The following is a 25,776-nucleotide window of genomic DNA, read 5'->3' as shown; positions in this document are numbered from 1 at the left end:
GGTGACAAAATAGAAAAACAGAAAAAACAGTGGAGCCATATCAATTTTGCAATATTTCCCTTAACGGTCATTGAAAATTTGAAATTTGAAACATTTCGAAGCCACAAGATGCAGGTTTTTTCTTTACATTTGTGTAAATCATTGGAATTTCTATTCGGCATGCTGTGACGTTCATTAGTAGTTGGGTAGTTAATCAGTCAGTCCGTCAGCCAGTCAGGTGGGGCGATCATTGGGTATAATGTTTCACATTGGAAGCTCTGATGTCTCATTTGGTCGCTTAACCTTGACACTCACCACTTAATATCCACTCAAAGACAGTGTACCTACGAACGAATGTTAGAAAACCAAAATCACACACACACACACAATCACACTCACACAGTTACTTGTCTAGTTTGAAAAAAAAAAACGACAAATCATACTTTTCAAAAAATAAAAATGAAAAAAAAACTAGATAAGAAAACCAAAACAAAAATTTGTATATGAATTACGGTTTTTTCTTTTCATTTGGTCGAAATTTATTTGATTCGATTTAATTGCTGTTGGTGTTGTTGCCGCTGCTGGCGCTGTTGTTGTGTTTCTCATCTCATTATTATTTGAAATCTTGCAGATATTTTGGTAACGTCTTCCTTCTAAGTTTAAGTTTTGCATGATTGTCAGTCTGTCGCGTTAACCTAAGCGTATCGGACGTTAATCGCTAAATACAGCTTAAGATCAGAAGGAAAAAAAATGAAATAAAAATCAATAACCAACAAAACTTGTGTTTCAAATAAAAAACAATATTTTGAAAAAAATATATAAAAATAACAATAGTGTAAGCGGGAAAAAGTAACAAAATAATTAAAACTTAATGAAATTACATAAATTAACTGAAACCCCGCATTACCCAGCTTTTGGCCAAGAAACATTAACTCATCTTGGATGCAGTGTTTATAAATATTTAGACAAATGCCCTCTTGCTCTCCGTCCTCCGTACCATCACTCTCACTCTCTTCCCACCTGAAACGATTGAGTTTTAAAGACTGAATTTTGTACGTACAAAGTACGGCTAATACCATAAACTGCGTTAATCTACTCGAAGCAGCTCAGTTCCAGATATCCAAACAGTGTTGGCGATGTGTTACCGCCTTGGACGTTTTTTTTTCATTCATTCGTTTTAGTTGAATAATGCATGCGATTGGCAAAATAGTGTTAAAAACAAACATTTAACGATATTCAGTGTAAATCACGAGTTGCATAAAAAAGAGAAACAAAAACAACAACAACAACAGAAAAACAAAAGTCACCAATTAAACAAATAAATAAATTATTTGTATTTTTTTTAAACCAAATTACAAATAATTATTTGTGTAAATTGTGTTTAACTTTAATAAGTTGTAATTAAATCCAAACACCCACTCCCTGACTCCCAATCCATCCATGCTCAGTGTCAACAGCAATAAATTCAAAATGCGGTTTCAATTAATTCTAGCCATTGCCATGGCTGTGCTGAGTACAGCTGTTGCCAGTAATTTGGCAGGATATGAAGGGTAAGTTGTATTTTTCATATTCTTTTTTAACTAAATGGGGATAAGTTAATTGTCCATAATTGAAATCACCTATTCAGTTAAAGTTGGATGTTTTGGAGAGATTTTAAATTTTAGGATTTACCAAAGGGCCTAGTACATATAAACGCAATTTACAATAAAATTTTATTATACCCTCAGAATTATGGCTAGAGATATATATGTTTTTATAGACGCCATGTTTTTCTGGAAGAAATCCATTTCAGGATATTAAAACTAATGTTGCAATGTGCGTTCTTTGAAAAAATGTCCCATACTAAAAAACTAATAAAATACCGGAAAAGCTCAGCAGATTATAAAAAAAGCTAAAAGCAGATGACAGGTAAATAGGCTTTTCATACCCTCCGCCTTACATAGTATGGAGGGTATATTAAGTTCGTCATTCCGTTTGTAATTTATCGAAGTAATAATTTTAGGCATAACAAAGTATTTATATTCTTGATCAACGTAAAATTCTACGGCGATTTAGCCCTGTCCGTCTGTTGTAATCCCGCTAGAGTCAAAACGAGTAAAGAAAGGAAGCTAACATTTTGCATAAATCAGTATTTTATCTGCAGACAGGTCAAGATCGAAGATGAGCTATATCGGTCCACGATATTCGGTATTAGCCCCATATAACGGTACCCCCGATATTCGGTATTTTGATGATTGTTGTTGTGCCAAAATAGACAAAATTAAACATGTTTTTGATATAGCTCCCATTGAACCTTACTCTCGATTTGAGGAATTTTTCAAGCTTTCGGAAAACATTTTTAACAGACATTTTGGATTCGGAATGCAATATATACCTTCCTATATACCTTTATACCTGATCAAAAAATGAAATCTTTGGTATATCTTCCATATAAAGGTTAAATTGACATTTTGAAACACTAATGGGATCTACAAATTCAGGTATATGATGCTGAAATCAATTTTTTCGTAATCTAAACATTTTTTTTCAGTATTATGGAAAAAAGTTGGAGAGTGCCAAGGAATGATCTAGGTTGTAGAACTTAAAATAGTATACTGTGAAACAATTCTAAATAGGGGGATGTATTTTTTCAACAGCATTATCCTATACTTGGCGTTTGGAGGCACTTCAGGCAGATAATTCGGCTGTAAATGTCCACGTTTTCGTATAGCTCCATATAAACGTAATACCTGATATTCGGAATTTTTAAAACTATAGGAATATTTCAACTTTTTTAACATTTTGCAAGTTTCATTCTAATAGTGGAGGGTAATTAAAGTTCGGCCCAGCCCAACCTAGCTGCTTTTTATACCCACCACCTTGAAAAGGAGGTCATTCCGTTTGTAACATCCCTAACTATTTGTCGTAGACCTCCAAAGAATGTATATTCATAATCAGCATAAAATTCTAATTCGATTTACCGATGTCCGTACGTCTGTGGAAATCCCTCTAGTTTCCGAACGAAATGAAGTATGTTGATAAAATTTTACACAAATGCATATTATGTCTGCAGGACTCCTGGTATTGAAAATGGGTCATGTAGTTCCATGTTTTGGTATAGCCCCCATATAACGGTACCTCCCTACTTTTTTATGATTTTAGCGACATTATTAATCGGAATTCGGTATTTAAAGTTCGAAATAGATACTACAGCCTAAGACGTAAAACTGTCTGTGTAGGTCCACGTCTTCATAATGGAGGTCCACGTCTTCGTTTAGCCCCCATATAAAGGTACCTTCCAATATTCGGTATTTTGATGATTTTAGCGATATTATACATCGGAATTGTTTGAAATTTGGTATTCGAAGTTCGTAATGGATACTGCAGCCTAAGATAGAAAATTGTCTGTGTAGCTCCACATTTTGGTATAGCCCCCATATAATAGTACCTCCCGTATTGATGATTTTAGCTACATTATTCACCGATTATTTTTCAAGTTTTGCATTTGAATATTGTAATGGCTTATGACAAAAATTGCCTATTCAGGCCCGCATCGTCGTTTAGATCCTAATATGACGGGTACATTTGATATTTTTAAGATTTTAACAGAATTTTTAACGGATTTTATTTTTTTGAATATGGCTAAATTCGTTCTAAAGGTGGAGGGAGGGGTCGGACGGGCCGAACTTACACTTTTTTACTTCTTTTATATACTTGAAGTGGTCTAAAGCTCTTTATAAATATTCTATATTAAATGTTGGGAAATATTTCTCAAAATTTTGTGATTCTTGGATATGGTTGAGAATGACAGGTTGGTTTTAATATAAAATAAAACCAAATTAGAAAAAAAATAACAATAATAATAATAATAAAATAAATAAAATCAGCCGTCGTTTTTTTTCGAATTTCGTGCGTCTCAATATTTCTGTTATTAAGAAAAAGGGATTTTTGGGAACACTCATCTAATAACCTAGCCCAGCAACTTCGAAACCTATAGATCAACTGCAGAATCCGCAAAAATTCTATTTTTGGTCCATTTTATTCCCCAAATATTCTGCGCACATCTCCAAATACAAAACATCCCTTCCTTAAAAGACATTAAAATGTCATATATTTTTTGCAGTAAAGTTTAGTTTTTTTATTAATTTGCCGGTGCTTTGCCTCTTATTTAAATTTTTCTTCAAAAATCGTATGATTTTGGACTTATTAACCACAACATCAATCCGGGCTAATAAGTTCTTCCCCGAAATGATTTCACAAACACCATCAAACTTCATCGTTTGGTATTATGTTTGACAAAACATACTAAAACTACATTTGATATTCCTAAAAAAATTATCTAAAAATTCCACTTTAAACCAGAAAATCAACTTTAAAATTTAAAAAAAAAAGAAATGAAAACCATGTGCTGATTGATTTTTATGTTACCAGGTGAAAATTTAAAAAAGTCTTTCATATTTTAATATAGAATTGATTCTTAAGAATATCGAATAAATTGCGAAATAACTGAAATCTCTTAAAACAAAAGATATATCATGTGGGCCATCAACGATTTAATTTGCACACACAAACACACACCCGTGTTAGAATTCTATTCTCCCCTAGAGACATGCTGTCTGCCACACAATTTCTTTTTAACAAAGAAATGCTAAATCATGTTTTTATTCTATTACCACAAAAGCTATTATCAATCTTTGGTTGGTTAATATTTTTTTTTTATGATTGTGATAATCAACCAATATTTATGTCAAGTTCTTCAAGAACAGTGAATACAGTGAAATAAAATTAACCAAATTTTGAATATCATAAATATATAATTAAATTAAAAGTTCTTAAAGTTAATTTGTTTTTAATACGTTTTCATCTAAAGTTCGATGAATCTAGGTATGCAAATGAAACGTGTTCGAAAGATTGAAGGCTAATAATGGGTATTTATTGTTGTTTTAGTTATGTTTAAAGAAAATAAAAATAAATGTCACGAAGAACTAAATTATATATTCATAAGAATCATAACTCGTATGGGGAGAATTAAAAGAAACATATGGGAAAGAACTAGAGTCGCATGTATTTGAAATTTGTTTTATGAAGGAGTCAATGTGGAAAATTTTGGAAAAAATAAAACTCTTAATTCAAAAATACTAATAATTACATGGTGATCAAAAAATAATTAGAAAAATCAGTTTTTTTTAAGAAATGATTTTTGACAAAATTCCGATCCACAATGTTCACGAATTCATTGTGAAGGTCTTACGCCAATCGAGTTTCACATTTCAATTTTCCCAACTTATGATCTGAATTTCAATTTTTGAAATCTCAAAATTATGACATTTCAATTTATAAGAAATATATTTGATACTCATGTCAAATTTCAAAATTCTTGGTCTACTCTTTTGCACTATTTTGTAATGTTTTTGTACTAGAAAGCTTTTCGTTCGTTCGTATTTACAGTAAAATATTTAGTACTTTTTAGTACGAATTTCCAAGAACTTTATCTAATCTTACGCCCCGCACCAATAGTGTTCTGCATAGTAAGTGTTAACACTTAAGTTTTAGAAATTCGGAATTTTCGCAACAAAACAGTGAATTTAAGTACAATCTGCTGTTTCTACCCCTTCCCATTAAATATATTAGCCAAATTTCAGAATTTCTTCGTGTTTAGTTCAGTTGGTACCATTTTACTATAAGAAAATACGATTTACGCCGATTTAGCAATATATTTATGTTTAGTAATTTTTTAGTACGGGTTTTACACTGTACTCAGGCCAAATTTAAGATTATTAGCTACATTTTTTCGAATTTTTGTCATTTGGTAGCGTTTAAGTACATTTTTAATACCCCTACCACTATGTGGCGTCTTTGTGCATTTGTTTGTAACATGGAGAAGGAAGCGATATAGATCCATGGTTACTTTCAGTGGTTTTCATAGAATCATTTTCGGAGTCGGTTTATGCATGTCAGTCCGTCCGTGTATTTTTGTGTATTTTTGCATGTCGCATTTATTATCCGATTGAGATGAAATTTTCCAAATAATATTTGTTTGGTCCAAGGACGAACCCTATTGACATTGGTGGGTTAATTGTGAACCAAATAGCCAATATCAGTCAAATGACCTGAATTTTGGTTAACTCGACCGAAATTAGTCTAAAAGCAAGTACATGGAGAAAATAGGTTCGGATATAGCTATAGCTCCCAAACAAGTACTTAAAATTTGATGAAAATCGGTTCAGATATAGCTATAGCTCCCATATATATGTTTCATTCGATTTGGTTTTAAAGTCACAAGAGTAAATTGCACTCTGTGCATCAAATGGCTAATATCAGTTCAAATGGACTGAATTTTGGCACTTCCGACGGAATTCAACCTGAAAGCAAGTACTTCAAATTTTGGGTGAAAATCGATTCAGATACAGCTTCAGATCTCATGTATATGTTCCATCCGATTTGGCCTTTAAGTCCCTTAAATGCGTAATATGAACTCCATAACAATGATATTTGATACCGGGCATCAGATACTGCTCGAAAATACCTCTGCCAAATTTTATTGATTTCTTTTTATATTTCTTCGATATATATCTTCGTCCGATTTTTCGGTTATTGATGGTGGACAATTTGTAATATGAGCTCAAATTGGATAGATTCCGAATTTTTCTATTTGGTGAGACCAGGACCGAGTTATATCTATTGCTCCAATAAATAGTTTTCAATATAATTCTTATCGCAGTTATATCATGCACTAATAGCAATGTTATTTGGTGGCTAGAGGTATAAAGGCCTCCATCAAATTTGCTGAAAATCGATTCAAAGTGGGATATAGTTCCCAAATTTTGACTACTCTAAAGCCATGATACGCACTGAACTACGGTTCATAGTTCGTGTGATCTACTTCACATAAATAGTGCTGTAGGTTATCATATTGCGATCAACTTCAAAAGCAAGAGGCCCCCCTGCATCACCAAATTTAAACTCATCTATACGATTTGGTTGTCTACGATATAAAAAAGCCAAAAGTTCACCTTTTGTGTATTTCGGATATCGCCTGTAAGTAATGTTGGTATTTTTACACACAAAAGTAGTGGACCATTCTACCCGCTATACTAAACTCTAACTTCATGCGAGATTTCGTTAGGATTCAATTTGTTAACTTTATAACGGCTGCAAAAGCAGGAACATTTTTAGTTGTTGGTCCATTTCAACTCCTAAATATATTGCGGACATCTTTGAAAACAAGCCTAATCCTACCCTTTTTTGTGAGGATGTAATCTGTATATAATAACCCCAACCTGTGTTATAAAATGAAAAAATATTACAAAATGTAAAATTCCATATTATAAGTCAAATTGAAAAAATCGCATGCGATAAAAAATATGAAAAAATAAAAAAATGTCACAACATACTACAAAATCTATATTAACATCATTATAGGCATCTTTCTATGCGATTTTTTTAGATTTTATAATTTTATGTTAAGAGGGCATTCTGAATTGACAAAATTTGTCGAAATCGGTTAAGCCATTCTAGAGATATAAGCATTCTAGCTAACATCCCCTTTCTTTGTGCATACACATTGTATATATTTCGCTATATACATCCGATATATTTACGATCGGCATCTACGTAACCGTCAGAGTTGACCTGTTCGTCTATTTGTGATTTCGCCGGGATTAAAAATATTCGCGGTTTAATGGAAAATTTGATTTTATTTAACTCACATGTCATAGCCTTTTTCACCCACTTAATATTACGCGATGACCACCAAAATTGGAAGGCTTCTGCACAGCCCTAAGCACTAGCCCCATGCTAATTTCCGCGTCGATTGTTCTATAATTGCGACCTGTAGAGCAACTGCAAAATCAGGATTTTTTTCAGTTTTTGGTCCATTTCAACCCCTAAATATTATGCGATCCTCTCCAAAAGAAATAGGGTTCTATTCTGACCCTATCCCCACCTTCATTCTGAATTTCGTGAAGATCGGACCATAATTGCGACCTGTAGAGTGATTACAAATTAACATGGACAGACGGACAGACGGACAGACGGACGGACGGACATACATAGCTAGATCGACTCAGCTCGGCGAGATAGGAAGATCCATATATACTTTCCTATGTGGGAAATCAATATTTCGAGGTGTTACATAATTTTTGGCCCAATCAAACTTATAATATCCCAACACATAGTGTTGTAGGGTATAAAAATTTGGAATTCTAACTATTTGCATTTAATTCGTGTTTAGTACATAAAAAGTGCGATTTTTGAAATTAAAACTCGAAATAGGTTTTAGGTACGATTTTAAGTACATAAAAATATACCGTTTTAAATTTTTGTAAAATTATTTCTTAAATTTCTTTCTTAGTACACATTACCTTATACCTTAAAATGTACATTGGCCCTTATGCCAAATTTCAGAATTATACCTTTTGGTATATTTTTAGTACCCAAAAGTACGATAATTGAAGATACACTTTGCAGACATCTTAATTTTGATAATCAAAAAACAAATTTTAAGATTCTAGTTGCAACATTCCAATTTTATGTACATAGTACACTTTTAGTTTTAACAACTTCATCTCACTATTTGTATTACCTATAACCAGTACAAAAGTTAAAGATGCTAACTCAAAAAGTACAGAAGTTCCGCTCCAAAACTCAATTTAGTACATTTTATACTTTTTAGGGCGAATTTCCAAAAACCTTGCCCTTTATATGACCACAATTAATCCAATTGCATACTAGCCTAGTAATGTCCTTAATATGGCAATCAATCATTTAATGATAGAAAAATCATGAATTATTGTTTTTGATCTAATGATTATTTAAAATATTTAATTGGTTAATTAAACATTTTAAAATAAAACAAACATTCACTTTAATTAAAAATTACAATCATACAAGTAAAATATATAAATAATACAACATTCACTTGTCACCAAAGAAAACGATGAACAAGTGCTACTTTGCCATCCCATAAATAATTAAAATCCAATTCATCTTAATTATTGTTATTGTTGTAAACAAAAAAATAAAAACGTGAATAAAAAGCCAAAGATTTCTTCAATTAAATTTTCTTGTTAATAACATTTAAATTAAAGTTAATTTTTTTATTTATCGACACATGTAAGTATGTATGTGTTGCATCGCCCACAGCCATTAAAACATTGGCGTAAAAACATTAAATGTTCAATCTTCAGGTGTCTTGATGTGAGTTGTGGCATAATTATACTGACCTAAACGATAAGTGTAAAAGGAATATAAACTGAGGTCAATAACACTGGGCTACAACCAATCTGGGGGTGTGAAAAATAAATATGAAATTATTAACAAATCGATTTAAACCAGAGGAAGGTAAAAATAATCCCATGGGCTGTATGTGTGTTCACCAACCCAATTATAAAAAATATTGTTTTGATTTTATATGTATACTTGGTTTTATGTAGTATACTAATTTTTTTCTACTAGTCAATGAGAAAGGTTTTGCCGGATATTTTTATGAATATGAAATATAGGAGCACATAAATATGGCTTACTATATTAAGAAATTAATTTACTAATGGTTAAATATTGAAGTTGTTTGAAAACAAACCGACAAAAAATTGAGATTTTCAAGCAAAATTTCCTAAAAAATATTTAAATATGTATGGTGTGGGACCCTGGACCATTACTACGTGGGGGGGGTACCTCCCACTATTCGGTATTTTAAGGTTTTTATCCAGATTTTTCAACAGAATTATCCAAAATTTGGTATTTAAAGTTCATAGTAGGCGCTACCTTCTTGAGCAAATAATTGGCTATGGACGTCCATGTTTTCTTATGGCCCCATGTGAGTGTACCTCCAGATATTCGGTATTTTGGTGGTTTGTGTCACATGTTTCAAATTTGGTAATTGGAGTTCAGAACATTGGTCCACTGTAGAGGTACACATTTACGTATAGCCTTATATAACTGTAACACCTGATATTACAAATTTTTGATAGGGTAGCGGAATTTTAAACCTTTATCAAGTTCCTTCCAAATTGTGAAGGGTATTGAAAGTTAGGGTCGATCGAACTTAGCTGCTTTTTAAATTGTTTTATAGTCAGAAGATCAAGGCATCTGATCATGCTTACAGAGACCTGGAAATTCCTTTTTTCAGAGCTTCATAAGGTTTAGTAAATGGAGAAGATGTCGTTCAGGCTCTCCTATACAGGATGAGAAAAAAAAAAATGCAACAAAGTCAAACGCCATAATTTTTACATTTTTAGATTTTATTGAATGAAAGTAAACAACATTGGAAATAGCATCAAATTTTAGAATAAGTTTAGATTTGTTCGAATTGGTCACCTTTGGCACGAATTATGGCCTTGAAATCAATTATGGCCAATGAAACCGTCACACGCTGCCACGCTGGCCCATTCCTGGCGAAACGCTTGCTTGAGGTGATCGGTATTTTTTTGTGCCAACCTTGCTTTCCAAAATACTGCAGATACAATAGTCCAACGGATTGGTAACCGGAGATTTTGGTGGTCATTATGCGCTGGAAATGAAGCGAGGAACCTCATTTTGTAACCATTCTTTTTTTCCAAGGTCTGCGACTAAAATGTTTTAATACGAACGAACGATTAATACGAACGGAGAACGACCATCGGATGTTATGGCGGCCCACACCATAACCGGCGCTTGAGTTCTGGTGGCCAACCGAAGGTGCACATTTTCAGCTGACCTCTTTGGCAAGTAAACACGATCATTTTGTTTGTTTACAAACTGCTGGACAGCGAATGCTTTCACATCGGAGAGAAACAAATTCGTCAGTTTACCACTTTTGGCCAGGCGAAGCAACTCTTTAGCTCTTTTAAGTCAATTTTCTTTCTGTTGCGGTGTAAGTTATTGCACTTTTTGGAATTCCAATGGTTCTACCCCGAGCTCATTTTTCAATATTTTCCGAATGGAATATTGCGATATGTTCAGCTCACGAGCCATTTTTCGGCCACTGTGATGCGGGCTTCGATCAAGTCGTTTCTTTACTTTTCGAATCATTTCTGCTGATGTTGCTGTTCTCTTCCGTCCACTTTCTTAACGTCGGGCTACGCTACCAGTATCACGGTAATGAGCGATTGTACGAGACACAAACGATTTATTCACATTTAAATGCTGCAGTGTTCTAACGATGGTCACTTGGTGTTTTCCAGCCAAATATAAAGAAATCACACTATCACGCTTCAATTCCATTCCGAAAAACTTTTTTCTGGAAAATTCTCACCAAAATGTTTTTATCCGCTTGTAAACAATATAATGAACTATCACTGGAAAAAATTAACAGCTCACGAGTGGCTTAGAAATGACAGCAGTCTGAAATTGGTTGCAGTTTTTTCATCTCACCCTCTATAACATATTTTATTTTCAGTTAAGTCTGTTATTTGTAGAGCAGTGTAAAAATTTAACAATCACAACCTCACACACTGTGCAATAACAACATTTTCATTCATGGCTGTTGGCTTCTCTTTCTCAATTATCTCCGTTATTGGCGATTATCGTTTATTCATTTGTCAAAAATTGCCTTGCAGTGACCGGAATGCAGATCTGTCAGACATTTATCAATGGTAATGGAGTCAAGTTTCAATATTTAAAATTTTTTATATCAAAACATAAAATTCAAAATAACAAGAAGTTTAATAAATTTCCGAAATTCGGTAATTATGACTTCTTTATTCTAATTAAATTTGATTTGGTAATTTATACCACTCCCAATATATACGAACAACACTTGTTGAAAACACATACAACCATTTGTATGTCTTAATTAAAGTTTTAGTTCTCATTGATGTTAATCCACTGTTGGCCAATTAATCAACCAGCCATTGTTTTGCCTATTAATCTTCTAATGTTTTTTTATCCATCAGCAGTGTCTGGTAGTCAGCAAGAAGTGAAGATCAAAGTAAACGAATCGAATCATCTGTGATTTACAAATCTTCCGCCTTTCCAAAGCTGCCGTCAGCTTCTTTGTCGCACTTCTTTGAATACAACCAAAAGCTAAATGAAGGGTAAGGTCAGATCAATGAGTTGAAAAAATTCCAAACACAAGTGAATAATATTTATTAGTAAAAAATATTTGTTTATTTTATTGTTTTATTTTAAATAAAACAAACAGAAATCATGTTTGACGACTTCTGTCGTTAGATATGGCGTTGGAATTTCAATATAATAAAATCTCCATTTACTAAAACTATTTTTATATAAAAAAATATATAGTTTGTCATTTGATAAAAATAAAAAAGCAGGTGTTTTTTGTTGTTGTTTTTCCATCTCCACTATTGTTTTTATAATGAGCATGCTGCTGATATGCAGTGTTAGCTAAATCACGTGACGAATTTGTACGGTGTTGTTGTGCATATTTTGTAGGAGTTTTGAAATACACTCGAGAAAAAAAAAACATTTTATAGATTTTACATAAAAGTCATCTCTCAAGGGTTACAATAACTTAAAGATACTTTGAAGGTAGTTCAGGAGTAGAAATATCTTGTATTCTTCTGCACAGGCAGTAGCCCTCTTTTTCTCCTACACAGGTTTTCCACAAAGATATAAAGAAATACTTTGTCATCCATACTGAAAGGAGACCACTGGCTCTTCTGCATAGAAATAGTAGACTACTTGCTCTTTTGTAAAGAGAGAGAAGTCGTTTGATCTTCTATACGTAGATAGGAGTCAACATGTTATTTTTTTTATAGAAAACAGAACACTTTCTCTTCAATTCTTAGAAAAAATCCCTTGGCTTCCTATCCAGAGAAAATATAACTTTTTTAAAAATACGCTTTTTTATGCGTTTTCACATTTTCAAAAGGCTTTTTGCTTTCAAATAGTGACACCTTACTTGGCAAACTATACCGGGTGAAGTCCACTTGGTCATCTATAACAATGTTGTGCAAAAACTAAATTAAGAGTGAGCGTATCTGAGAACTCACCATCAAAATTCGCTCACGAAAAGAGAGTAAAGAGAATAAGCGTATAACCAGTGCCGGTGTGATACGTTTTGCACATCAATGATCTATGAAAAATCACTTGGGCTTCTACGTTGAGAGAAAGAACATGGTTCTTATATGTAGAGACAACTTTCTCTTCCGTAAAGAGAGAGAATATCATTTGATCTTCTATACAGAGATAGGAGACAACTTTTTCTTTTAAATAGAGTGAACTGATAATTTACACAATATACAAAGAGCAGAGATCATTCGTTTTTCTATGCAGAGAGAACATCCCTTGGATTTCTATCCTGAGAAAATATCACTTGATCATCTATGCCGAGTGAAGACCATTTGGACTTCTACGCCCATTTGGTGCACAATTAATTTGAAATCCGATAAAGATATGTATGGGAGCTATCTCCAAACCGGAACCGATCTTGATAAAATTTGGCAAAGATATTTCTGAGCTGTATTTCTTATATTTCCCTGAATTTCGTTGTTACGGAGTGCATATTACGGCTGTGGGTAACAAATATAAAAAATCGAATAAACAGTATATATGGGAGCCATAGCTATATCTGAACCGATCTTCAACAAATTTGGCACCTAGCTTCTAGACTCAATTCGGTCGTAAGTGCCAAATTCCATCCCATTTGGACAAATAGTATACGTTTGGTGCACAATAAAAAGTAAATCGGACGAAGTTATATATGGGAGCTATATACAAATCTGAACCGACCTCGATAAAATTTATTAAATGTCTATCTGAACTGTATTTGATATATTTCCCCAAATATTGTTATTACAGAGTGCATATTACGGCTGCGGAGGACAAAAATAACAAATCGGATGAACAATATATATGGGAGCTATAGCTATATCTGAACCGATTTCGATCAAATTTGGCATACTTATTTTCAGGCTTAATTTGGTTGTATGTGCAAAATTCCATACTATTCGGGCTGATATTACACGTTTGATGCACAATAAAAGGCAAATCGGAAGAAGATATATATGGGAGCTATATCTAAATTTTGACCGATTATCTCCAATTTCAATAGGGTTCGTCCTTGGGCCAAACAAATGATTTGTGCAAAATTTCATCTGGATAGGTCAATAAATGCGAACTGTACTTTGTTTACAAAAATACATGGACAGATGGACGGACGGACGGACGGACATGCATAAATCGACTCAGAATGTGATTCTATGCAGATCATCAAAAGGAACTATGGGTCTATCTCGTTTCCTTTTGCTTGTTACAAACAAATGCACAAAGACATAATATCCCGACCACCTTGTGGTGTAGGGTATACAAATGAGCTCGTGGTAAAGCCATTGAAAATCTAAAAAGTGCAAGAACTTACACCGCAGCGGAAAAAAATAGACTCAAAGGAGGTAAAGAGTTGCTTCGCTTGGCCGAAAGTGGTGAACTGTCGAATTTGGTTTTCTCTGATGAGAAAACATTCGTTGTTCAGCAGTTTGTAAACAATCAAAATGATCGTGTTTACTTGTCAAAGAGGGCAGCTGAAAATGTGCACCTTCGGTTGGACACTAGAACTCAAGCGCCGGCCATGGTGATGGTGTGGGCCGCCATAATAGCCGATGGTCGCTCTCCGCTGGTATTAATCGATCGTGGCATCAGAATAAATGACGAATATTATCGTGAAAATATTCTGGAGGGTGTATTAAAGCCTTGGGCACGCAAACATTTTGGCCGCAGACCTTGGAAATTCCAACAGGACTCAACACCATCGCACTCAGCACGCGCCAATCAAGAATGGTTACACCATGGGGTTTCTCGCTTCATTTCCAGCGCACAATGGCCACCAAAACCTCCGGATACCCATCCGTTGGTCTATTGTGTCTGGGGTATTTTGGAAAGCAAGGTTGACACTAAAAATACCAAGGTGTCGATCACCTCAAGCAAGCGCTTCGCCGGGAATGGGCCAAAATACCGCAGAGCAACATTCGGGCAGCGTGTGACGGTTTCATTGGCCGTTTGAAGGCCATAATTCGTGCTAAAGGTGACCAATTCGAACAAATCTATATATAGAAGACCATTGTCCCTACCCTCTTTAAGGTCTTTCTGTCATAGAAGAGCTCTTCGAGGTTTTCCAAATATATAATGATTATTCCCAACATGGAATACCTAGGGAAGGTCTTACATCCATAAAAGACTTCGTGGAGATCTTTTGGAGGTCTTACGACCATAAAAGACCCTTGAGAGTAGAGAGAAGTCCTCCTGGAAGCCTTTTGAAGGTCCTTTCATTCAAAGAAGACCTCCTGGAGCTCTTCCATCTACAGTGCAGTTTTTTTTGAAAAGAATACCTCGCGACGCCTTTAATATATAGAATGTCTTTGGCTTGTCTTTATTCCTTACATAGAAAAGCTTGCTAGTTCTTCTATGATTAAAAGAGTTCTTGGAGACCTTTCCGATATTGAAGGTCTAAAGAAGATATTCATGAACTATTCAATTCCCCACACCTATGACGTGGTGGTAAATTTTACAAAAAAGGTTAAACATATTTTTGGATAATTATTTGTTTTATACGCATAAGCCTATATATTTTAAATTTCAAGGTGCAAGAAAAAACATATTATTTAATTTCAACAAAACAGGTACTTTTATTTGTCGGAATAGAAAAGAGAATTTGAAAAAAAAAATGTGAAGAGAAGATAAAATTTACCACCGCCTGGTTGGTTAAAGGTGAAAAGCTTATTGGAGTACAAGGGATCTCCCATACAGAGAAGGCATCTAAGAAGTTCTCCATGTATGGACGAGGTCATGGAGGTCCTTAACATTGTTCATATGTTGAAGATTGCATTGATGACTTTATTGCTTTTTTCCATTTTCTTTGTCTTATATACAAAGAAGACCTTGAGCAGATCTGGCAAATAAAAATTGAAATTGACCGGTCAAATGAACAAAATAAGAAATAAATCTTCTAAAAAAATTTACATGGTGGGGTGCTATATTTCTAAGTCGCTCCCCTTCCCCTATTTCAACGATACTGCTTTAGGTCACTTCAAAAATGACATGAATGAATAGTGCATAAATATTTTAACAAAATATTCGTTAAAATTATTTTAACTATTTGACGTCATTTTAAAGCTGGCCAAACTTGTTATCAACTCCCCCTTCCCCCTATTAGCAGAAAATTAGCCCCTAACACGCTTGTCTCCAGAGTCCGGCATATTTATGAAAATTCATCCGCAACAACGTTGTTTATTTATGTTGCATTATTGATTAATGATTATTTGAAAGTGTTACAAAGATTTATAATTGTTTATTGAAAAAAAGCAAAAAAATAATAAAACATTAACATATTTAACAAAACAAAATTAAATAAAATATGTTAATAATATACCAGCATACCAATATACATATGTATAACACAGGTTATGCCCATCGATGACAGCAAATGACCGGCAACCGCAATACCAAAAACCAACAACAACAACATGTTGTGAATGATAAATAAATTATTTTGTTATTTGTAGTTGTGGTCTGGTCTGGCCCTTTTTGTTATTGTTCGCCTGTCCGTCTGTCTGTCGTTTGTCAGCCGGTCTAGTCAATCTCAGTTATCGGTTTGCTGGTCCATCAACATGCTAATGATAATGGCTATGAAGTTGTTTACCATAAAAAAGTATTAACCTTTTTGCCATGCCTCCCTCCCTGCCCCGCGTGGCTTTGTTTACAGCATCACAACAATGGCAGTTGTTAAATGACTCGACATACTCGACTCCATAAAATGTTGATATTCACGATTTATTTGTTTCTTCGCCGTAATTCCGGTGTTTAGGAATCTTATGAAGATTTTTTTGCATAGTTTTATTGGCTAGAGATTTAACTCCTCAGGGTTGTGATGTTTTGTGTGACAATGCGCATCAATGATTTAAAATTAAATTAAACAATAATATAATAGCCAAATTAAATGTGTTAATGTGTGAATTACTTTTAAGAGTGGAGTGATGCCACTATAAAACATATGTATGCGTATCTGTATGTGTCTTAGCTCAAATTGAATGTTTTTGGGTAATTTGAGAATTTCTAGGCCAAATTTTTAGAATATTTAAATTTAGTTTTTAGCAGATGTTGGCTTATATTCCAAGAATTATTTTTATTTAAAGGCATGAGATATTTTGTGCCAATTATTTGGGCCTTGAATGAGAAAAAGAATAAGGATTTAAAGATTAAGACAAATTAGTACAAAATACAAATACCCTCCTCCTTCTCCCATTGTTTTGTATTCCTCTCATAACATTATTTTTTCTTCATATTTACAGCTACAACAAATATACCGTGCTCCACGATAAAGATGGCGCCTTCCAATATATGGTCGAATTGCAGACCCAAGATGTTGATTTGGATTTCTGGTTGTTATCACGCAACATGTCAATTGTATCGGTTAGTCCTGTCATGCAACCGATTTTTGAGCAAAGACTCAACGAATTGGGTGTCTCGTATCAAGCCAAACCACTGATGGAAGAAATGAAATCGTTCAATGAAACCATAACTGGATGTGTGGGCAGTGAATGTGAACACAGCCGTACACGAAGACAGGCTAGAGGATTCTTTACCCACTTCCCCAGATACTCAGAGGTAAGATTTTGAATTATTATTTTCTTCTTTTTAATTACTTTAACTTATGCTCTAGCTAGAATATCACTAATGGATCTCCTAGGAGTCTTTTTAAACGACTTTTATTGAATGAATACCTCTTACCAGGTCTTCCACCTTTCGAAGGTATTGTTTAAATAAACTTCTTCGTTTGATAGAAAACCTTCAAAATACTTCTTATAAGCAGGCGACCTCCAAAAGTCTCCTAACGATTTTCTATAGCTAGAATACCTTTAAAATGTATTATCCAGCTCATCGATGAATTTGTAAGGATGTCTATAGACACCGAAATTCTCTGAGAGGCATTATTCAGACATATGACCTGGAAATAATCTTCAATGGGTAACGATATCTCTTCTTTAAAGTTCTTTATAAATACTTTCGAAATGTCTTTTATATAGAATACCACATGCAGGTTTTCTAGACAGAAGATCCTCAGAAGGCCTTCGAAAGATAGATACATATTCTTCATTGTGTAACAAACTTCTTCAAAGAAACTTTCGAAATGTCTTTTATATAGAATGCCACATGCAGGTTTTTGGAAAGAAAATCCTCCAAAAGCTTTAGAAAGATAGATAGTAGAAGGGAATCCTAAGGGACTAATATTAAATGAATCCCTTATAAAGACTTCTGTTAAGAGTAAAACCCCAATAAATCTTATGTTTATATGTGAATTTCTAGGGTATATGGCCTATATAGGACTATCTTCTATAAAAAGGAGGTTCTAGAGGTTGTCTCAAGGCATTAAATTAAAAAATACAACCACCAAAGTATAGGGAGAACATCTCCGGAAGGAAGAAAGCTCCTGAAACTCTGCAATACAAAGAAGAAAATTTTGAGGGTATTTTATAGAGAGAGAGAGTACTTCTCAAATGTTTTCCACAGGCAAACATCTCTTAAAAGTCTTCCATAGAAAGAAGACCTCTTCCATATCTTCCGTAGTAAGAAACCCTACATAAGACATTCTATACCAAAATAGGTCTGAAAAGTCTTTTACAGAAAGAAGGACCCTTAAAGCTCCTCTACTGATAGAAGACCTCCTAGAGATTATATATAAGACATCATAAAACAATTCTCTATATAAAGATCGATTTTTTAGCTATTATCAATTTGATAAAGCTGAAATCCTGAAATTTGATCTGGATGTCACTGTTGGTAGTTGTAGTTAAGATATGGAGGTGGTTTTGGAAATGCGTCCTAACTGACTCTAAATATAGTGTTGGGTGAAGGGATAGTGCTGAAATCTTAAAAATTAGTATTAAGGTCTCTGTTGGTATTTGGAATTGAGATATGGAGGTGGTATTGGAAATGTGTATATAATTCCAGCTATATTCTTTCACCCAATAACAAATTCAGTACTTTTCGTACAATTATACACACTTTCTGAATTCCAAATACCAACAGTGACCTCAATATCAAATTTCAGGATTCTTGCCCTATCACTTCACCCAATACTATATTTAGTACCATTTAGTACTTTTAGTACAAATATAGGACGCAATTTCAAAACACCACCAAATCTCAAACACAGATACCATCAGTAACCTAAATATAAAATTTCAGGATTTCTGCTTTTTTCCTTTACCCAAATGTCTTTATACCAAATATAGTACAATTCAGTACTTTTCGAACAGTGATATCTACATCAAATTTCATGATTTCAGCTGTATTCCATCATCCAATACGAAGTTTAGTACTAGTTAGTACTTTTCGTACAATTATAGCACACATTTCTAAAACCACCTCTGTATCTTAATTCCAGATACCTATCCCTTCACCAAATACAAAAATTTAGTACCATTTAGTACTGTTCGTACAAACATAGAACGCAATTCCAAGCCACCATCAAATCTCAAACACAGATACCACTTGTAATCTAAATATCAAATTTTAGGATTTCAGCTTTATTCCTTCACCAAATACCAAAAGTAGTACCATTTTGTACTTTTCGTACAATTATATTACATATTACCAAAAACACCTCAATATGCCCAGCGCCTCCAATACCAAATTTCACATTTCAAGCACCAATGGCAAATTGTACTAAATATAGTACTTTTTGTGCACTTGTAGGACACATTTCAACAACCACCGGTTTATCACAAACCAACCACCAACAGAGTCCGCAATACTAAATTTCAAGATTCCAACTTCATTCGTTCACCCTAAATCAAACTGTTCCAAATTTTGTACCATTTAGTACAGTTCACACACTTGGTACAAATTATCCAAACTTCTTTCATATATCGAACTTAGATTCTTGATTCTCATACAAAATATAAAGATTTTATCTGTATCTGTATTGAAATGCATCCTTAAAAAATGTGCAGTAAAATCGCAATCTCCCTTCACATTTTATACCCTCCACCATACATAGTAGGAGAGTATATTAAGTTCGGCATTCCATTTGTAACTCATCGAAATTATAAATGTAGACCTAACAAAGTATATACAGGATAAAAAACTGCAACCGATTTCAGACTGTTGTCATTTCTAAGCCACTCGTCCGACGTCCGATTCTGCACTACATTAGTGACTCTCATCCCAAAGTTCAGAATTCTAGGCTATTACTTTTGTCCAATACAAAGTATTTCATTTATAGTAAATTTTAGTACTTTTCGAACCCTTTGTACTTTGAATTTCAAAAAACCCAGCCTAATCACACGTCTATGGACCGAATCTGACCCTCGCACAAAGTTGAAGGATTATGGCTTTAGATGTTTCGTCTGGCCGTTGATTCTCATTCGGTCAGTTATTATACTCTCCACCATTCTATGGAGGTTATATTAGCTTTGTCATTCCGTTTGTAACTCCAAGAAATGCTCAAGATAAACCCTACAAAGTATATTCTGGATCATTGTAAAATTCTAAATCGATAAGTGTGCGTCTGCCTCTCTGTCCGTCTCTCTGTCTGTTGTAATCAAGCTATCTTTCGAATGCATTGAGATAGAAGGCTAAAATTTTGCACACGTGTATATTTTGCTAGTAGGCAGGTTAAATTGTAAATGGATTGTGACGATTAACGTTTTCGTATAGCTCCCATATAACGGAACCTTCCGATTTTCGTTATTTTTATGATTTTGGCGACATTATTCACCGGAATTGTTTCAAATTTCGTATTTACAGTTTCCGATAAAAAATTTTCGTATGCAGGTCCACCTTTTCGTATAGCCCCCATATAACGATAACTCCATTTATTAGGTATTTTGATATTGATATTCTTGATATTTTGATTTTAGCGACATTATTCACCCGAATTGTTTAAATTTTCGTATTTGAAGATCAGGCTAGGATAAAACAGTTTTCATTTAAGTGTTATTTTTCGGAATTTCGAGGATATTAAAAGTTCGGCCCGTCTGAAGTTAGCTATTTTTTTATGTTTATAGATTTTAGAAGATTTAGATCTGTCTATGGGACCGTGGTACAAAATTTCGTACTATTTAGTACCTATCAATAAACTCCCTCTTACCATCTTATTAATAATAGACACGCCATATTTATACCCTACACCACAAGGTGGTCAGGGTATTATGTTTTTGTGCATTTGTTTATAACAGGCAAAAGGAAACGAGATAGACTCATAGTTCCTTTTGATGATCTGCATAGAATCACATTCTGAGTCGATTTATGCATGTCCGTCCGTCCGTCTGTCCGTCTGTCCATGTATTTTTGTAAACAAAGTACAGGCCGCATTTATTGCCCGATCCAGATGAAATTTTGCACAGATCATTTGTTTGGCCCAAGGACGAACCCTATCCTCAATCGGTCAAAATTTAGATATAGCTCCCATATATATCTTCGTCCGATTTGCCTTTTATTGTGCACCAAACGTCTAATATCAGCCCGAATTGTATGGAATTTTGCACATACACCCAAATTAGGCCTGAAAATATGTATGCCAAATTTGATCGAAATCGGTTTAGATATAGGTATAGCTCCCATATATATTGTTCATCCGATTTGTTATTTTTGTCCACCGCCGCCGTAATATGCCCTCTACAACAACAATATTTGGGGAAATATATCAAATACATCTCAGAAATACATTTGCTAAATTTTATCGAGATCGGTTCAGATTTGGTTATAGCTCCCATATATAACTTCGTCCGATTTACCTTTTATTGTGCACCAAACGTCTAATAATTGTCTAAATGGGATGGAATTTGGCACTTTCGACCGAATTGAGTCTAGAAGCTAGTATGTCAAATTTGGTGCAGATCGGTTCAGATATAGCTATAGCTTCCATATATATTATTCATCCGATTTGTTATATTTGTTACCCACAACCGTAATATGCACTCCGTAACAACGATATTCAGGGAAATATATCAAATACAGCTCAGAATTATCTTTGCCAAATTTTATCGATATCGGTTCCGATTTGGATATAGCTCTCATATATATTTTTATCCGATTTCAAATTAATTGTGCTCCAAATGGGCAATACAAGTCCGAATTTAAAAGATACAAATGCTTCGACATATTAGTCCTTTGAACTTTAAATTATATTTATATTCATAGCGTGTATGATTGAATTCTCCCATAAAAACTTTTAATTGTTATGTGGAGCTCTACTAAATTAGCAAAGTGGTGTAGGGTATCATAAGGTCGGCCCCACCCGACTTTAAGACTTTCTTTACTGGTTTCAATTTCATAATGGTACAAAATTGTGTACTTTTGAATTTCGTTAAGTACTAATTTCTAAAAACCTCCGTCTTATAAACAGCAATTGTAGCCTACAAATCTCTTAAGAATTACAAATTAGACACCCTTTTTGAACAGACACCGTATTTTAGATATGCTTTTCAAATGGAAATTCATTGTTCCTATTTCTTTTACAGATCCTGAGTTTCATGAACGGTTTGGCCGCTCGTTACCCACAGTATTGTCGCTATGAATCGTTGGGTCGTTCCTCCGAAGGACGTCATTTGGCCGCCCTGTCTATTTCGTTGAATAGTCGTGTGCGTCCTAGTCGTGTAGCCTATATGCAAGCTGGTGTTCATGGTCGTGAGTGGATTACTCCCCTGTCTGTGCTCTACTTTGCCAATGAAATGTTATCCAACATTCGGGCCTTCCAAAAGGTGCTCAACAATGTTGAGTTGTACTTGTTACCGTTGGCCAATCCCGATGGCTATGAATACACATTTACGACGGTAAGAATACCTTCTAATTCCTCTCTTTGCAAAATATTTATATTTCTCTTTTTTTCAGGATCGTTTCTGGCGCAAAAACAGACACCACTATCCCGGTCGTTCATGTGTTGGTGTGGATATCAATCGTAATTTCCCCAATAATTGGAATTTGCGTGGTGCCAGTCAAAATGTAATTGAAATTTAATAGATTTTAAAATAACATTGAAACAGAACTAACTGTATTTGTATTTCCAATCTCCTTTCAGCTTTGCTCTGAAGTCTTCTCGGGTACTTCACCTGCCTCAGAACCGGAAACATCGGCAATTTCACGTTATTTGCAATACAATCGCCATCGTGTAAAGCTTAGCTTGGATGTCCATTCATTTGGCAAATTCATTTTCTATCCCTACGGCTATGCCAGGTGAGCGGATTCATATTTTCTCCAGAGCGGAAAATGTTAATTAAACAATTATTTCCTGTCTTACAGAAATGCTTTTGCACCCACCCGCAGCTTCTTGCATCAGGTGGCGTTGCGTGCCAGCAGCCAGATTGCCAAATACCGTGGCACTTCGTACACTGTCGGTACTTCGGCAAATATTTTGTATGAGGCTTCCGGTGGCCTTGATGATTATGCTTACGGCAATTTGGGCATTCCCATGTCCTTTACTCTTGAGTTGCCAGGAGAGAATTTCCAAGTGGCATCGAATGACATTATCCACATATGCAAGGAGACCTTTGCTGGTTTTGTTGAGTTTGTACGTCATGTTAGTTTATTTTAAATAGGCTTCACATGGTGTGAAGCTGAGGAGCAATCTGGCTTGCCTACTTTAGATTTAGAGTATTTTAATGCTACATACAACGCAATTTTGCATTTTTTTTTCAAAAATTTTTATACTCATATTTTTTTTTAAGAAATTTGTATTATACACCAGTTATGTGTGTGTATGTTTGCATGTCAAATGAATTTAGTGAAATTTTAATTGTCATATCATAATTTAGTATTTAATTTAATTGTTAATTAATTTTAAATAAAATACAAAAAAAAAACAATAAGATGTTTTTTTTTTAATTTAAACGATGAGGTAAATTGAAAGGTGTGAATAACAGCCAATTGATGGAAAATCTTGTTAAAACTTTTAAATACCTAATCAGTAAGGTAAGATCAAAATGCGGGCGGGCTGACCATATGATACCCTACACCACTATGCGTATTTACTAGTGATTCCGTAAAAAAAGTTTATATTGGGAATGTATGTGAAGTAGATCATACCAATTATGAACTTTAGTTGAATGCGTATCATGGTTATAGAGTAATCTCAATTTGAGAACTTTGAAAGAGGCTTTTGTACATCTAGTATTTGTACTAGAGATACATAAGCCTCCTTCAGTATTGGTACTAGAGGTACAAAAGCCTCAATAAAATAACATTGCTGCATAGTGCATGATATGACTTCGATATTATATTAAAAACCAGAAAAAAAAGTCCTAAAGTCGGGCGGCTTTATGATACCCTATACCACTTTGCTAATTTAGTAGAGCTCCACATAACAATTAAAAGTTTTTATGGGAGAATTTAATCATACAAGCTATGATTATAATTATTATTTAAAGTTCAAAGGACTAAATATGCCGAAGCATTTGTATCTTTTAAATTCGGAATTGCATTGCCCATTTGTTGCATAATTAATTTGAAATCGGATAAAGATATATATGGGAGCTATATCCAAATCTGAACTGCTCTCGATAAAATTTGGCAAAGATATTTCTGAGCTGTATTTGATATATTTCTCTGAATATCGTTGTAACGGCGTGCATATTACGGCTGTGGGTAACAAATACAACAAATCGGATGAACAATATATGTGGGAGCTATAGCTATATCTGAACCGATCTTCACCAAATTTGACATTCTAGCTTCTAGACTCAAATCGGTCGCATGTGCCAAATTTCATCCCATTTGGGCAAATATTAGACGTTTGGTGCACAATAAAATGTAAATCGGACGAAGTTATGTATGGGAGCTATATCCAAATCCGACCCGATTTCGATAAAACTTAGCAAAGCTGCATTTGATATATTTCTCCAAATATTGTTATTACAGAGTGCATATTACGGCTGCGGAGGATAAAAATAACAAATCGGATGAACAACATATATGGGAGCTATAGCTATATCTGAACCGATATCGATCAAATTTGGCATACTTATTTTCAGGCCTAATTTGGTTGTATGTACAAAATTCTATACTATCCGGGCTGATATTACACGTTTGGTGAACGATAAAAGGAAAATCGGACGAAGATATACATAGGAGCTATATCTAAATTTTTACCGATTATCTCCAATTTCAATAGCGTTCGTCCTTGGGCCAAACAAATGTTGTTTGCAAAATTTCATCTTAATCGGATAATAAATGCGACCTGCATTTTGTTCACAAGAATACATGGACAGACGGACGGACTGACATGCATAAATCAGCTCAGAAAGTGATTCTATGCAGATCATCAAAAGGAACTATGGGTCTATCTCGTTTCCTTTTGCCTGTTACAAACAAATGCACAAAGACATAATACCCTGACCACCCTGTGGTGTAGGGTATAAATAGCAACCAATTTAAGACTGCTGTCAGTTCTAAGCCATTCGTCCGACAGCTGTTAAAATTATTCCAATGACAGCTCATTATATTGTTTATAAGCGCACAAAAGCACTTAGGTGAAAATTTTCCAGAAAAAAAGTTATTCCTGATGGAAATCAAGCGTGATAGTGTGATTTCTTTATATTTGGCTGGAAAACCACAAATGACTATCGTTAGAGCACTCCAGCATTTAAATGTAAATAAATCATTTGTGTCTCGTACCATCGCTCGTTGCCGTGATACTGGTAGCGTAGCTCGACGTCAAGGAAGTGGACGGAAGAAAACAGCAATACCAGCAGAAATGGTACGAAAAGTAAAGAAGCGACTTGATCGAAACCGGCGTCGCGGTGGCCGAGAAATGGCCCGTGAGCTGAACATATTGCAATATTCCATTCGGCAAATATTGAGAAATGAGCTCGGGCTAAAGCCATTGAAATTCCAAAAAGTGCAAGAAATTACACCGCAACAGAATGAAAATTGACTCAAAAGAGCTAA

The 25,776-nt window shown here is 34.4% G+C and overlaps 1 protein-coding gene across 2 annotated transcripts; it reads left to right on the top strand.

Annotated features, from left to right (window-relative positions):
- Positions 1-461: 461 nt before the first annotated feature.
- On the top strand, positions 462-23,667 carry LOC101888841 (carboxypeptidase B). Of its 2 annotated transcripts, XM_059127521.1 has the most exons (7): positions 462-814; positions 1,190-1,529; positions 17,181-17,496; positions 22,356-22,667; positions 22,726-22,836; positions 22,913-23,067; positions 23,134-23,667. In XM_059127521.1, exons 2-7 carry the CDS (start codon positions 1,420-1,422, stop codon positions 23,423-23,425), a joined length of 1,296 nt encoding a protein of 431 aa, XP_058983504.1. In that variant the 5' UTR covers positions 462-814; positions 1,190-1,419; the 3' UTR covers positions 23,426-23,667. The 2 variants fall into 2 exon arrangements, with proteins under 2 accessions (XP_058983504.1, XP_005187959.2); XM_005187902.4 differs by having other exon boundaries at positions 462-1,529.
- The last annotated feature ends 2,109 nt before the right edge of the window (positions 23,668-25,776 follow it).

The sequence above is a fragment of the Musca domestica genome, unplaced genomic scaffold (assembly GCF_030504385.1).
Source record: "Musca domestica strain aabys unplaced genomic scaffold, Musca_domestica.polishedcontigs.V.1.1 45, whole genome shotgun sequence".
NCBI classification, from domain to species: domain Eukaryota; kingdom Metazoa; phylum Arthropoda; class Insecta; order Diptera; family Muscidae; genus Musca; species Musca domestica.
Note: the sequence above shows the minus strand (reverse complement) of the source record. Positions and strands in the feature narration are given on the sequence as shown.